At 48.4% G+C, this 15,474-nt stretch overlaps 5 protein-coding genes across 5 annotated transcripts; 1 reads left to right on the top strand and 4 right to left on the bottom strand.

The window, feature by feature from the left end:
• Nucleotides 1–1,228: 1,228 nt before the first annotated feature.
• RhiXN_00558 (DNA repair and recombination protein RAD22) lies at nucleotides 1,229–2,989 on the bottom strand (the record flags this gene model as incomplete). Its single annotated transcript, XM_043320377.1, has 6 exons — nucleotides 1,229–2,053; nucleotides 2,106–2,228; nucleotides 2,283–2,426; nucleotides 2,492–2,598; nucleotides 2,650–2,708; nucleotides 2,739–2,989. 6 exons carry the CDS (start codon nucleotides 2,987–2,989, stop codon nucleotides 1,229–1,231), a joined length of 1,509 nt encoding a protein of 502 aa, XP_043179389.1.
• Nucleotides 2,990–3,272: 283 nt separating this feature from the next.
• RhiXN_00557 (delta-sterol C-methyltransferase) lies at nucleotides 3,273–4,537 on the bottom strand (the record flags this gene model as incomplete). Its single annotated transcript, XM_043320376.1, has 5 exons — nucleotides 3,273–3,725; nucleotides 3,777–3,862; nucleotides 3,916–4,183; nucleotides 4,244–4,338; nucleotides 4,396–4,537. 5 exons carry the CDS (start codon nucleotides 4,535–4,537, stop codon nucleotides 3,273–3,275), a joined length of 1,044 nt encoding a protein of 347 aa, XP_043179388.1.
• A 392-nt stretch (nucleotides 4,538–4,929) lies between these two features.
• Nucleotides 4,930–7,481, bottom strand: RhiXN_00556 (DEAD/DEAH box helicase; the record flags this gene model as incomplete). Its single annotated transcript, XM_043320375.1, has 9 exons — nucleotides 4,930–5,164; nucleotides 5,226–5,403; nucleotides 5,460–5,689; nucleotides 5,749–5,918; nucleotides 5,974–6,095; nucleotides 6,150–6,340; nucleotides 6,416–6,528; nucleotides 6,583–7,107; nucleotides 7,182–7,481. 9 exons carry the CDS (start codon nucleotides 7,479–7,481, stop codon nucleotides 4,930–4,932), a joined length of 2,064 nt encoding a protein of 687 aa, XP_043179387.1.
• Nucleotides 7,482–7,844: 363 nt separating this feature from the next.
• Nucleotides 7,845–10,845, top strand: RhiXN_00555 (RNA recognition motif protein; the record flags this gene model as incomplete). The annotated part of the gene is made up of 12 exons (XM_043320374.1): nucleotides 7,845–8,076; nucleotides 8,131–8,329; nucleotides 8,394–8,502; nucleotides 8,561–8,695; nucleotides 8,750–8,840; nucleotides 8,910–8,992; nucleotides 9,044–9,094; nucleotides 9,152–9,203; nucleotides 9,295–9,539; nucleotides 9,596–10,572; nucleotides 10,628–10,664; nucleotides 10,726–10,845. The coding sequence occupies 12 exons, from the start codon at nucleotides 7,845–7,847 to the stop codon at nucleotides 10,843–10,845; spliced, it is 2,331 nt and encodes a 776-aa protein (XP_043179386.1).
• A 292-nt stretch (nucleotides 10,846–11,137) lies between these two features.
• RhiXN_00554 (heterokaryon incompatibility protein Het-C protein) lies at nucleotides 11,138–14,990 on the bottom strand (the record flags this gene model as incomplete). Its single annotated transcript, XM_043320373.1, has 20 exons — nucleotides 11,138–11,805; nucleotides 11,862–11,979; nucleotides 12,092–12,158; nucleotides 12,209–12,294; nucleotides 12,353–12,400; nucleotides 12,456–12,468; nucleotides 12,529–12,554; nucleotides 12,613–12,722; nucleotides 12,777–12,839; nucleotides 12,892–13,201; nucleotides 13,251–13,457; nucleotides 13,523–13,656; nucleotides 13,708–13,731; nucleotides 13,784–13,874; nucleotides 13,932–14,010; nucleotides 14,064–14,079; nucleotides 14,246–14,296; nucleotides 14,593–14,647; nucleotides 14,700–14,736; nucleotides 14,788–14,990. The coding sequence occupies 20 exons, from the start codon at nucleotides 14,988–14,990 to the stop codon at nucleotides 11,138–11,140; spliced, it is 2,406 nt and encodes an 801-aa protein (XP_043179385.1).
• Nucleotides 14,991–15,474: the final 484 nt, after the last annotated feature.

Below are 15,474 nucleotides of genomic sequence, written 5' to 3'. Positions count from 1 at the left end.
CACCTTGTGTCTTATCTTGATCGAAGCATAAACCGTGATAGCGTCTATGGCTTTAAGTTATAAAATACTTATTCGTCAACTAATGTATTTAACTTGCGCTTGAATTCATAGAAAGCTGTCAATTGGTAAGTCGCCCGTAGCCACTGGGCGGAAGCTTCAAAGGGAACCTAAAAAAGAGGGGCATACAGGGCTATGCATATGCATTCGACATAAAAATGCTCTACCCGTGTAAGAAAGGTGTCGATGGTATGTGGTAATTGCAACCATGCCGAAAGTGAACTATGCCGCCGTGGGGTATATCTCCCAGCTTCCACGCGATTTCCTTCCGGAATCGAGAGCAACTATGCCGTTAAGCACCACAATCCAGGAATTAACAATCCTTGAGGAGCGCATACTTTTTCATGCGCGTGAAAGGCACGGCACGATTCCAAATAACTACGACAATGTGGTCGACAAATGGGGCCACCCAAAGGAAGATAACCATCTAGAAGCAAATTGGATTTTCAACGAAACCAAGCGCATATAGGCCCTTTTAATACAATAGTAGGAAAGATAAGTTGCTGCTTGTTTATATATCTGCTCAGGCGTGATTGATATTATTGTGAATTAAAACTTCGGAGCCCACGATCGAAGTCTTTTTGCTAATTGCATGGCACGAGACTTGTGATATACAGCTGACCATCGGGACTCTTGCGTGCAGAAGCTAGCCATTGTCGCTTTTTATGCTTAAAGCCACATTGAATTTACCAAGGTCCTATTACTTCGTTGTAGCTAATACAAATTGCTCCGTCACAAGGATCATTTCCTGTTAAGTCAGAATGTAAAAGGGACTTCTACGATGGATGGATGTAGGCGCAACCACAGCACCCTTGTATGAATAAGGACGATACGATGTTCTACAGCAGACCCTCTAGATACTCGCTTTTTCTGACAATACACGGTCATTGAGGGTGCTTTTATCAATTTAACCAAGGGAATTAGCCCTGTTCATGCGTCAGTTGGCCGAATAGTGGTTTGCTATAGTCGGCCAGTTATCCGATTTCGCAGAGAGTGTGCCTTGAAATTAAGGCCTTATCATTAGTCAACCGTATACACATAATTGGCGCATTCCTCCCAAAAGACATCCAGAAGATTCGTGCATCGGAATGCGGGGTATCACTTGATCCATATCTGTCTATTTTAGTGGGAAAATAACCTTTGTGCCCACATGCATTCCTTCGTGCCAAAGTCAATTGGTTCGCTGACGTTTCTGACCCACACCTGGCCCAGACCCACCGGTGCCAGGAGCCCCACCACGAATAGCGTCAGCAAGCCGAATGCGAGGACGCTTGGTAACAGATTCTTCCAGGATTCCGTTACTAGTCGCACCAGGAGGTGAACTAACTGAATCGGATGTGTTACTTGGCTCTTCCTGAGCCGTGGGGGAAGCACGAGAATCTGGTTTAGAAATCTGGGGTCTCGCACTGCGAGGAGGCACGGGCGGAACATCAGGGACTTCTATATCAAGTTCACCTGGTAAAATATTGTCGAAGAAGGCATCGTCCTCCGAACCACCGTACACGCTCCCATCTTCAGGCAACTCTCCCACAAGCCGTATGTCAAATAAGGCCTGGCCTGAAGTAGGCTCCACTGGGGCTGGTGGGGCTGGATCTTCGGGATTTACCTCTGAAACTGGCGGAGTCACACGGGTATTGCTATTGTCCGTGTTCGGAGGATGAGTAGGCCGAGTTATTGGGCTAGCGCTACGAGGGGGTTGAGGATTGATGTTACGAGAAACCTTGGTTTGAGGCGCAGGCTGGGCAGGCTGAACAGATTGAGCGATAGCTGGAGGACCAACAAGTGAGGTGTCCGGAGTAGGTAATTCATTTCCAAGGGTGCGGTTAGTAACGGGGGTCGATGTCGCAAGTGGAGAGGGATTTCCGAGAGGACGAGGAGGCAAATTTCGTGCGAAAGAGGTCGTGGACTGAGGTGTAGATTCGCGCGGAGGAGGCATATTTGGTACCGGCCCGGCAAGGTCAGGTCGACGATGAAGAGACTCTTGGTCGAGCTTGACCTAGTAGACGACTCTTAATTCAATGGATAGGGGTGAATATGACTAAACTTACCACCGGCGCCTTAACCTTTGCTATTTCTGACACGTACTGTTTATCGTACAGACAGTTACCTAAAACATTACCAAAGTTGCGCAAGGTTCGCTTGATCGCATCAGTTACTGCCTCTTTTTTGCACTTCAACCCCAAGTCAGTCTGGATCATCATGCTATGACTTTTGAGAAATCACACCTTGTCTAGCGCAGCGCCTTTTCCCCTTGAGTTTTCCAGAGCGCCGAATCCAACGTCTTCATGAAAAGCGCCATCACGAAGGGTAACCCGAACAAGAGCGGAGACTCCAACATTGTACCGATGCGTTTCCGGATTTTGGTCGATCTGAGTAGTAAACAGGTGTAAATATGCACGAATACATGCGACCAATGGCTAAAAACTGAACGCACATAATCTGTAGTAATTGACAGGACCGAGGATGACCAGCCGTTGAATCCAAAAACTTCGTTGGCAAGGTTGATAATCTTCCAACCTTCTGCATACGTGAGCTTGGGACCTATCAAAATATCGGTCTGTCAAAAGATTGCACTTTAGATGAATTATTTACTCGCCTCCTCCTGGGCCGGGGCGTTGGGATATAAATCTGCATAAATATTGAGGTGAAGGCTGCGCCACGATAATGAGATAGCCACGTACTCCGGCCCAAGTTTTTTGTTGAGCTTTGCTTGCATCTGGGCAAGCTGCTCCACCGAAAGGCTATTGTTGCTCATCATAGACATTTGGGAGTAGCTTCCGTGTGTCATAGGGAAAAACCCAAGTTGCGTTGAAGAGCCATGGCCAGCCTGTCCGTGTCCACCAAATGGCGGGGCTGATGCCCGACGACTATGGTCAAAGCTATCAAGCAGGTGTGCAGAAAGAACATGGTTCATAGACATATTTTCCTCCATAGTGGCTCTACCAAGAAGTGAGGTGACAAGAAATAATTCAAACTGCGTGCTCTGGGCAGAGAATCAATGGTGGCTTGCTGGTAGAGAGCAGACGCGATCAGTCACATGACTTGCGATTAAGTTACATCATCAAGTTTGGCAATTTGTGAATAGGTTTCCAAGACTGACGATTTTCAGAGAAACAAAATATTAATATTAAGCAAAACATACTAGTCTAGCAAACATCCCAGAGCGGATACAGGTATAATCCCAGCGGATAAATAATACAACGGGACAATGACGTTTACTCTGGCTTGCGGCTAACCACAAGATACATGGGAGTAAAGAGTTTTTGCTGTCCACCACGGACCAGGGCATCGGCGGCCTTCTTCAGAGCCTCACCGACATCAAAGGTGCCCTTAGGTACAAGCCCGAAGGCTTCGAGCACCCTCACTGTAGTCTGGGTAACAATCTTCCCGCTCCACGACATGCGCCAAACGGTAATATAGTCCCAGGCAGTCTGAGCCTTCCAAATGTCACCCTCGAGAGGGTAGTACCAGGGGATAGGGTCAGGACGGTCTGCCAAATCTTCTTCGTGGAGGATCTCGAAGCCAACGGTCTTGAGAGCTTCACGGGCTTGCTTAATTGTGCGCATTTCAGGAATTCCATCGCCAACTTCAATACCGTGGGCGATGTCCTTGTGCTCAGGGTTAGAGGGATCCCAGGCGTCAGTCATGCACCACTCATAGACACCGAACTGGAAGAAAGCGTCAGACAAAATTGCAGTCACAGGTAATCAACCACTTACGATTCCTCCGGGCTTGAGGACCTTTTTGATTTCACCATATACACCTTCCCAAGTGGGAGCATGTACCGTGGCCTCGATGGCATAAACTATGCGCCACGTTTAGTCTACATGGTGCGATGTTTAGATAATAGGGGCTTACCTGCATCGAAGGTGTTTTCTCCAAATTGCTCACTGAGCTTCATAAAGTCGCCCTTGACAAACTGGACTTGGTCCGACAACCCAGCCTTCTCAGTGTATTTACGAGCACGCCCGATCTGGAAGTCGTTGTTGTTGAGACCGGTGATGTTAACGTCGGCAAAACGAGCAATCTCGCGTGCTGGACCACCGACACCACATCCGACATCGAGGACACGCATACCGGGCTTGAGGTTCATCATGGAAGCAAGGTAGTGCTCATGACGGGCCAGCTAAGATATAGATGAATTAGTAAAACAATTACTGGGCATCAGATCTAGACTTGGGCCAACCGATTGCAAAAAAGCTTCGCCCCTGTAGAAGCGGGAAAAGTGGAAGCTTTGGGCCCAGCCATACTCGTAGAGCTCAGTAGCTCCGTCATAGTAGCCTATATGTTGTCGTCTGAGCAAAATAGGCAATTACCAAAGCGGAAAAAATGCCGCACCGTTGATGACGTCCTTGTAGTTTTCGAGACGGTTGTCCTTGTGAGCATCTCCATCCTTGGCCGAGTCGTTGTCCCAAAAGGCAGTGTAGTTGGCGACGCGCGACTTGACACGTCCGTCATCGAGAGTTTCGGTGGTGGCCATTGCTAATTGTAAAAAGTTAGTTAGCAATAACTCATTTGGAGTCGACAAAATACTCACTTAAGTGGAGAAGATAAAAAGTACAAGAGGTGAAGGGTAAGGAGGATGGTGGTGGAAGGGGGTAAGGAACCTGGATGGCCTCACACGCGGATTAAATGGTCCAGTCGGTAAATATCTTTTTGCATCGAACGAGTTTTCATGCCGCGACACGCGAAAAATAGATCCAAACAATCCCTGACTATATTAGGTAATTTCTTCCTCAGTTGGTGCCGCGAGGCGCATATATACACGCATAGGTCACTAGATAACGCGCATAGTCGTGTTTCGGGTGCACATGGAACCGCAGCAGCATAATATTAAACACTGTCGAGGATTCGTGTAGTTATATGTACGAATTATTTGGATACAACCACATCTTCTCCCGCAGATACGTTAGGCACGCCGAGCATCTTCTTATGATTGCGTGCATTCACGAGGTCGTCGGCAATCGACCGGCTTCCGGATGTTATATACCGCCGAGAGATCCCCCTTGCAACCAGCGGCTCCGAGAGTAGTTCTTTCAGCTCCAGCTTGAGTTTTTGCACCTTGGCAAAGTTTTTCTTGGCTTGATGAGACTTCTCATTATGCGCTCTGCAGGTTAGGAACGGTCACGTTATAGCGGAACAAACCAAGTTGTGGTAAATGGACTTACTCAATATCTGAATCCAACTCGATTTCTAGTGCTTCCGCCGTCTCTTTTAGCCAGTTCTTTTCGTGGTTGTCCTTCTTGACCTTGTGCTGAGCAGCATCAATCTGCCTTGCAAGCTGAACACGATGCTTGAGTCTATCTAAGATATCGTGTTCGATGGGCAGTTCCACAATAGGCTCCGCTAAAGATGGGAATAGACTAAATCGAATACACTCCCAGAAGACAAATATCACTTACCACGCTTCAAGCTCTCCATCAATCCCTTCATAATCCCTCTCTCATTTGGGGCAATCAACAGTAGACTAAAACCTTCTCGCTGAGCACGAGCCGTACGCCCGTTCCGATGAACATAGGCGTCTGCCGTACGTGGTAGTTGGTAATGAATAACATGATCAACAGATGGTATGTCGAGACCACGTGCGGCTACATCGGTGGCAATTAAGACGGCAGAGGGGGTCGATTTGAACCTTGGAGCAGACTGAAAGTGAATAATTCCGGAGATTATATCTTGTAAGGAATCCCTCACCTGTCAAGGTTTTTTAATCTCTGACGTTGCTGGAGTTGCGAGTGGAGCGGAAAGACTTTGAGTTGAAGTTGTTCCATAATGGGTGTGAGGCGTCTGATCCCATCTATGGAGCTAACGAAAACGAGAGAACGTCCAGGATAGCGGAGTAGGAAATAGTATAGATAGAAGTCCTGGGCGTTAAATGATAAGAATAATGACAAGTGTAGGTAACTAAACTAGGCTTACTTTGTCTCCAGATACGCATTCAATACGACTCTCAGTAAGGGTTGAAACTTTCCCATATTCTGGGCTCAAGTCAACGATGGCTGGGTTGGGATCTCGGAAATCCAGTTTCATGAGTAGATCGTCTGTAAAGTTAATTAATACTTGAATCTATTTGTCAAAATAAGGTCTCAACGCACCCAGGGTCGAGCCTTTCTGATCTTTATTCTTTCGCTTTGTCGACCGACGAGATAAATTTATTTGAAGCTCTTTGCTCATAGTAGCCGAGAATACAAATGTCTGCATTTCAGTATTTGCTGGGGCGGAATCTACTGTTGCAGCTGTCGCTTCGGCGAAAACGGGGTCACCCGCCATCTCGTCTTGCTCTTCCCTATAGCAGTTCATCTCAGGATCAGAATCTACTGGGCTTTAATTTAGGCAATGCTTACGGTTCCTTTCGTCGTACGGTGAGCTTGACAATGTTATCCAACTCTTGAAAGTGGCCTCCTCTACCATACGGTCCGCTTCATCCAATACCAGGAACTGCACGCTACGAATCTGACGAGCGAGTGTGTTGTTCTACCCAGAAAACTTAGTACCTGCTCGTTCAGCCAGCAGATACACGGAAAATACCTCTCCCAAAACATCCCACAAACGACCGGGGGTTGCCACTATAATATCAGCTCCTCGTTCGAGTATTCGCCGTTGTTTTTGTACGCTCAGGCCTCCCACAATCGCAGCAATGCTGACCCGAGGCACCCCTCCATTGGATGAGCTAGCTCCTGCGCTAATAACCTTCTTGAGATGCTCGCATACTTGAAGTGCCAATTCACGAGTTGGGGCCAGAATCAAAGCTGCAAGTTTCCTGCTAGAATTTGAAGTCGGGTTGGACAGAATGTATTGCAAGATGGGGAGAGAATACGCCAAAGTTTTCCCTGAGCCAGTTTCTGCCACTCCTACGACGTCACGGCCTTGCTGTGCGAATGGAAGAGCAGATTTTTGGATCGGGGTAGGATTGGTGAATGATAACTCGAGGAGACTGTGCGATATTATGGGATGAAGCGACATCGAGGCCCATTCCGGAAGAAGCGACTGGTCAAATGTTACATTCGTAGAAATAGGGTCGTCTTCGAGGGCTTTGTAGAGTCGTTTGTCTGCCTTTTACCAGAGCTTCGCCCCCGTTTCTGTAGGAATGAGTACCACCCTCGTAATAAATAAATAAAAATCTTTACTTTGAGTTTTGCAATACGCCCCCCTGCCTCAGTGTCCACATATTCGACATCGACATCTTCTATTTCCTCGATAGTAAGCAGCCCACCATCCTCATCTAGACCGCCTCCAAGCATTGCACCGGCTGGGCGAGAGACGGGGCGCCATGCCAGGCCGTCATCCTCTGTATCCGAGCCATAGTTTGAGACATCTTCATGAGCAGAGCCGAGTTTATTCTTTTTCCTAGATGTGCTGGTTACTGCGCTGTGCTTGCGCTTGAGCATGCGCGGAGTGACTTTACTAGGCAGCGAGATGGCCTCCATTGTGCAAAATCGATTTGCAATATGGAGCACAAATTTATTGTAATAGGCGCCAAGCGTCTCTGCCTCGTTTGATGCATCGTGCTTCGTTACGCACATAAAACACTACTTGTGACACAAGGAAGGGCCCATTAAATGCATATGAGGTGATCCGTCGCAGGTCCGGGACAGAGAACACACATGAAGCATGGCACGAGGAGGACATGGACATTCAGCGTGGCCCGCCGCGTGGAGCACGTGACATGGGAATTAGCTTAGGGTTTCTGCTACAGGTGTCTTCAACGACCACGGTGAGTGTAGCAGGCTGGGCTGAGTATAAAGAGTTTTGACCAGACTTTCCTATTTAGCCTTACGACGATTACGACTATGATGTCCGCTCCATACCCGCAGTATCCTGCCTCTCCTCCAGCTGCTGCCCAATATGTCCCAAGACCACCCGATGCCGCACCTGCTGCCCATCCTTTCCTGCGTGAACCCAAGCTATATATATCAAATCTGAGTCCTCTTGTTACTGATCTCGATCTCGCCCATGCATTCGAATATTGTGTCCCATTTCGGCCTACTGTCGTTCGAGACGGCACTGGCCAGCCAATAAACGGTCAGCTTCAGTCAGAAAATTAGATCGGGGTCCTCTACTCACGCCACCTCTCAGGATATGTTGAATTTAAGCACCCAGAACGCGCCGAAAAAGCGTTGGCTACTTTGAACGGTTCACTTATACCTAATACACAGTTCTATCTTCATCTCTCGCCATTCGCGTCTCAGGCTACGCCCCCACCTTTGGCAACACCTCGTCTAGTCAAGCATCTTCCTCCTGGTACCAACGACAGCATTCTCTACGACCTCTTCCGGTGAGGCAAATCTTTCGTGTCACAATGGATCCGTCCCAGGCTCATTTAAATTATGACAATGCAGACCCTACGGCCCACTTGCCAGCGCCAAGATGGAAGCCTCGTTTGGAGCAGAGTCTGGCATTGTGCATTTTTGGAATGAAGACGATGCTGCAGTCGCCGAGCAAGCAATGGTAAGTATTGACACATATTTCGACGTACAAATACGTGTTATCTCATGCCTCGATGCAGCATTGTGCAGAGGTTGGCGACCGCAATATCGCCGTTGTAGTTTTCCAACAACCTCGTCGGGCACCCAGTGCGCAGGACCAATTCAACCCCAATCCTTCTGCGCCAACATTTGTACCAGGGATGCCCGCGTTTCCGGTAAGCGCTCTGTCCGCCACGGTAATAACCAGGGCATTTAATATCGTGATTTAGTTTACTCCGCCGCGTGGCTCGAATCCCTATGCTACTAGTAGGACGCCACCTCACCGCAGCCCACATAGTCCCCCCATCCCCTTCGTGCATGGTAAGGATGATCTGCATTTCGCATATACCCCACTAACATGAGGCCACGGCATGGCTGCATTTATGATAGGGCCTGGACAACAAGTTCAGTACGCTCCTCAGGGTTCGGGATCCCATAGTGGTTTGATCGACCCATGCAATCTTTTCTGCAAGGTAAACACAATTGGCTATGTGTCGTCATATCAGCTAAGCACTATTGGATAGAATCTTGACCCAGAGATCGACTCCAACAAACTCTTCACGCACTTTAAGCCTGTACGTCCCGACTCATTTATAATTATTACCACCTAATAGCATATATCTTTCGCATAGTTTGGTCAAATCGTGAGCGCTCGGGTTATGAGGAATGATGCGGGCCAGAGCCGTGGGTTCGGTTTCGTCTCTTTCCAGAGTCCTGAGCAAGGCGAGTCAACATCTAGTCTAATCTTGGCATCAATTAATGCTTGGATGGATAGCTGCGGCTGCTCTACAGGCAATGAACGGTATCTTCTTGGGATCAAAGCAAATTGCAGTTCGTTTGCATGAACCCAAGCAACTCAGGCAAGAAAAATTACAGCAACGTTTCTCGCCTCGTACGCGTAGCGGCGCGACTAGCCCGACACCAAGCGAAGGAGGTGATAGTATCTACTCTGCGTTCTCCCCTGACCGAGACTCGATACGTGAACGCGCTGTCAGAAGGAGCTCGGGCAGCTACTATACAGTGCGTCGAGCGTAAATCATACTTGATCACTCCCAGTTAATCCGCCACACTTGTAGGCCGCCTTGAACGGAACGCTGAACGTACCCATGCAATATGAAGAACTATCTGCGCTCAGCCCTATTGTCCGAAGAGACGTGTTGACCGGGGAGCTCACTCGCAGGCTCAAGTCCACGGAAGGCGTTCAAGAAACCGAGGTCGAGGCATTGGTGGAGGCGATGGTATCCATGGATCTCAAGGAGATTGTTGATGGCATTCAGAGCCCCTCGTTGTTCTCAGAGCAACTTATGCACGCACGACAGAACGTTGGTGGGATTACTAGTAATGGTGAATCCTCGCCAGGTTCGGACACAGGAGCAGAAGGTAAATTAAAACACCTTCCATCCTCTTCCGCACCCGAACACCCTTCGACCCCAGTATCCTTCGCAGGCTCTCGTATGTCGCCACCGCGCACCTCTTCTCCATCGGGGTCGGCGATGTTTGGAACGGATGGGAGCAAGCAATCTGAACGCGAGCGTCTCGCCAAGGCTGTTGCGAAGATCGAACCAAAGAAGGCCCAAGAAATCACGGATCTACTTCTTTCTCTCAGCAAGAAGGAGCGCGCGCTATGCTTATTCAATGTCGACTATCTCCGTACCAAAGTCACTGAGGCAAAAGACGTTATAGAAGTTCTCTTAGATGACAAGCCCGAAGCTGATACCACACAAAAATCCAAGGCTGCTCCCAAGACGCCCCAAAAGTCCGGGACCGGTCCAACTGTTGATGTTTCGCCCAGCACACCCCCTCTCAGTTCGCGTGGTGCCTCAGCAGCCGCTTCGCCTACACCAACAACCCCGTCGCAGCCAACGGTACACACCCTGGCAACTCTGGCAAAGCTCACTGCATCTGAGATCGTGATGCTTGCGGGTTCCCCTAGTGCCACTGGATTGCCTCTGCCCAAGGCCGACCCCACAGTGGTCAAGACGACCGACGAGTGGATCGATGGGCTGCAAGACAAAACACCACACCAGCAGAAACAGACCGTCGGTGACAAATTGTAAGTCTTTAATATCCCAAGCAGTGGCAAGGCTAACTCCGTGAACGATCTTCAGGTTCCGCGTTATTAAATCATTTGGAATCAAGCAAGCAGTAAGCAACTTCTAGTGATCACCATGGTACAGATTGATGCTCACATTCCAATTTTTCGTAGCCAAAGCTTACCATTGCGTTGCTTGACCGTGAGGATCTTCGCGCGCTTGCACACCTCATGAATAGCTACCCTGCTGTGTTGAAGGAAAAAGTGTTGTTAATCGTCCCCGAGCTCAAGTGATTATTTTCACAGCCGTCTTGATTCTATTTTGGTTGGGCCTTGATATCAATCTCTTTCTCAGTTATCCCATTTATCTGCCAATTGACCGTCAGTATAATGACAGTATTGTTTCTTCCCTAACACAATATTATGAGCTCCGATTCCTTGATTTAACACTCTCTAAGGAGATGAATTTATATTCAATCCAATTCAAAACATACTAAACACTTTCAATTCAATGCAACGCAATAGAGTAGAATTCTAGAAATCAGGCAAATGCAGCACTTGCCACCTTGGGGTTAGGAATACACCTCTACCATCCTCCGCCTCCCCCGTAATTTGGGTTATAACCACCCTGGTTGTGACCATGCCCTTGGCCGGGGTATGTACTAGTGTTTGGCTGGAATGGTGGTTGCCCGTAAACTCCACCTGGTGGTCCTCCAGGGAAAGGTGGAGGGCCGGGAGGCGTGCCATAAGCCCCGCCATACGGGGGCCCAGTGAATCCGCCTGGTTGAGGGAACCCAGTATTCGGCGGATATCCCCCACCTGGTGCCGGGAAACCTGGCGCCGACGGGAAAGCAGGCGGTCCACCAGGGAACGACGGGGGTGGTGGGTTTCCATACGTTGGATTATACCCCGAACCCGCAGGGGGTGTATGCGTAGGGTTGAATGAGGGAGATGGGAATCCGAAGCCACCCACGCCACCGCTAGGAGTATGATGGTGGCTCCCGTGGCTACTGTGGTGGGAATGGGAGCTTACTGCGCTCCCGTAATATTGACCCGCTTCGCCTGTAGCAGGGATGGCCGAAGTGTTGACATGAATAGGTGGTGGCCCATGAGCTGGAGGGCCTGATGGTGGAATATTATCACCCGAAAGTTCACGCGAGCCATGTCCTGAGAAGATGTTTCCAATACTACCTGCTCCCATGTTATTGAAATAATTTGCAAGGTCCTGCTGTGCTTGCAAGCCGGCGGTGTATCCTACGTTAATCGTTGGTTACGAGAATCGCCATGCCGGACATATTGCGCATGCTTACCAGCCCCCGAAGCATGAGCGTCGGCACCTTGTTCCTTTAGACGTGTCGCTTGATGATTACGCACACTCTCCCTGCTAAGACGCCTGGCCACATCATGAGGGTTGCTTTGTGATTTTATCTAGAAGCACGTATAAGTAGGGGTGATTGCATAAATTAACTTGATATCTTTGATCTTACCCACTATATTCAAAGGTCAGTTGCTATCTTCTAGAGGAATATTTGAAACTTACTGTACCCATATATTGTATCATTTCACGTTGTACCGCCGAATTGGGGTCGTGGAAATCAGGATGGAACCTACTCGAACGTTAGCCGGCGGCAGAGCTGCTCTGAATCTCTTGGCATACATGCAGGCCAAAATCGGCTCGATGGCTTGCCGAGGATGGATAGAATGATCGTCCCAAGCATTCACTACCATTTTCACAGAATGAGACTACGGGAAACATAAAGTTTAGCATCAGTCAAATCAAACTATAAAGTGTGCGGCATACCAGTATGATCTTGGCAAGATTACCAGCAGGCTCATTCAGGATGAGTCCCTAAAAACGGCCAAGGTATAAGTAACTGAAAGACCTTCGTAATCGGCTCACTTACGAAGTGATCCTTGCTAATTGCGAGTAACGTATCATCAGCCCAATCTGCACACGAAACATTTAGCTATACCCACCTCAGGAATGAGTGCGTTGGATCGGACTAACACATATCAATAACCAACCGCTAAACAAGTGGATGGAGATGCCTAACAACATACCGCGTGCGGGTCATTAAACACTTCATACTGATCATGAGAGTTGATGACTTCTGCTGAGCCTGATTGTAACGCAGTGGTCGCCGACTGTAAGATTGGCTTCATGAATGGTTCTGGAGTCTGGATATCAGCGAACAGGCACCCGGTAGCCGGGACTTATCACACACCGAGTGTAGTGTAGATGAAAACGGCCAAGTTATCCGTAATTTTCTCGATTAACGCACCCAACCCTAGAAATGATTATTAGTCGTTGAAATAAGTATAATTCTTAACACTCTTTACCTGGGATTTTTTCGATAGTCTTCTCTATCTTCTTTGCAACACTATCACGGAACTTTAAAACCTGCCAGAGTACCGCATGTAACTCCTGGGGGCTCATTTCTTCCGGTGGCTTAGTGCCCCCGGCGACCCCAGGTTGAGTAGAGGCCCGCAGACGCTCAACGCCCTCCATGTCGCGCCGAAGATCATTGTCGCCTCCGCCCGGCAGTTGGAAGATCAGCTCTCGAAGAGCTGCGCTAGCCTGAGACTGATTTGCAGAGCGCGAACGAGCTTTGTCAAACTCCTTAGTCAAATCGGATACAGAAGCTTCACTCTATGTAAACCCCATAAGCGCAAGTTCCGATCAGAATATGCCAACTTACGATATGGTCGGTGGCCTCGCCTAGTAAGCTATGGATGAAATCGCTTCCTCCAAAAGTGCCGGTGACGAGAGGTGCCACCATGCGCCCATTAGGTGCCTGGATTCGGACCTGATCACCCATGTGTACGAACACCTCATTGTAACCAAGTGAGACTAGAGCAAGCTCGCAAAAGTTGGAGTGAGCGGGGAAGTCTTCTAGCGTGTGCAGCTGTGTGATTCAAGCGCAAATTGTAAGTTTTCTATTTATCCGTCTGCCGAGGATCGGGCAATTACCGCTGTACCGAGCAACCTGAGCGACTCATATTCTTCTTCCTTGCGTCCGCTACTTCGAGCTCTGCGTCCCATCTCAATGCATTGTTCCAACACCCGTCGGATATGCCCCTTTGATGTGTCCCACGGACCATCCTCTGTCTTTTGGTTAAGATAACCAGGATCATGCGTGTTTGATGGCCACATACCATTTCCTATGTAGTTCTTCATGCCTATTATACCTCTCAATAAGACTATGTTACGATGCGATTCCCGACTGCTCACCCGTGCGGTAATCTACCTCCAGCTCCCGGGGATCAATCGCCGCCCTGAGTTTGGGATGGTACTGGCGGGGATCCTCTCCATCGCCGTACCCCTGTGCGTGATTAGAGTTAGTCCGTGTGCGTCGGAGAAGTATCTAATGTGTGGGCACCTTGGGGTTATCTATGTGTTCGACAGGCAGATACACACCCAAACGCTCTTCCGTCACCTCGAATTCGTTCGTAGCATAACTGGAAAGTGTTTTCGCACATAGTCATGATCTAGTTGGGGAAAACGCTCTTACCCGTGGGCCAAGAAGCCTATATCGGAATGTTCGTCACGTCACGTTTGACCCATGTCGTACAAATAGAAACGGAATATAATGATATCCAAGGGCCAAAAGCGTGAGGGAGGGGTCGGGAAAATTGGATATGGTTCAAATGCGTTTAGTATCGGAGAGATATAGTAGCATTTAGCCGGACATACCCAAGACCATAACCAGATTGATTATGCTCTGCTTCTGCAACCGCTTGAGCCCTAGATCGTACATTTAAATATAAGACAATTAGCATATCTTGATCCGCCAGGTGAGCAATATTTTAGAAGGGACTCCTCTATATCTTTCCCAATACCCCAAAGTAGCTCGGGGATCATTTCAAAATCTTTCCGGAATCGCCCCACAACTATTCGGGGGCCTCCCATTGCGCAGATTACACATAAGGCGACACTACTCACCTGCTATGTCCATTGCTTGAGAATAATCTCTGAGCCAGTTACCAAAATATATCCTTTTTATTTGCAACCCAGTAAATTTTTTCGCTCCGCTAAAGCACTTATGCCCAAGAGCCCTTTCCCCGCTCCCGCAGCAAGTTCAGCAAGGGTATCTTCCTAAACCTTGGTCAGTCACGATTTTTGAATGAATACAATGTACTATTCTTACAATATCCCCATGACGAAACGCCTTTCCCTCCATGTGGCTGATACACAGGCTAAGCAACAGTGCCCTAGGTAGCACAAATAACACTCACGAGTAACTGGGAATGTTTCCGGCACCAAAGGCGTATACACCCTCAGTGGGTAAACATATAAGTATAAGCACGCATATGAGTATAAAGTAAGGAAATCGCGACCGCGTAAAGGCGGACATGATCGATGCTGGGGGGAGTGGTTGAGGTCGTGTGTACCAAAAGATTGAGATTGTGGTGGCTTTAACAGGCCGTAAATCGACCATCGAAGTTACATCATATGATCCCGAGATTATGATGAACAGCCACCCCAGGCCGGATATATCATGCCGTTAGGCTTTGCGCCTATACGGTAGCCTTGTTGTGTTGATTGGCTCTAATTTCTGCTCAACCCGAAGGCGAATGCTTTACTTTTAGAGTTGATGACTCTGTTAGTGGCGCACATAACAACTGCGGATGCTTATCCTAAAACTGCATCTCGCGCCAACTGACAATTTCATAGTTCTGTATCACAATTATTATCCGTGTACTCCCCAAAGAAGAATTCAGTGAACCCGCTACACTCTGGCGCTGAGTGATTATAAATTCTGCGTGTGTGCGTTGATGACTAGGATGGACAAGTCATGAGGTATCTTAGCCGCTTTGCGCATAGATTCAACAAACTTGCGGCGACCGAATGTCCATCAATAAGTTAAGATATCAACGATGTCCCTCCATCTATCATTGACATAACTTTGACAACGGAAGTAG

This window comes from Rhizoctonia solani, chromosome 4 (assembly GCF_016906535.1).
Source record: "Rhizoctonia solani chromosome 4, complete sequence".
Taxonomy (NCBI): domain Eukaryota; kingdom Fungi; phylum Basidiomycota; class Agaricomycetes; order Cantharellales; family Ceratobasidiaceae; genus Rhizoctonia; species Rhizoctonia solani.
Note: the sequence above shows the minus strand (reverse complement) of the source record. Positions and strands in the feature narration are given on the sequence as shown.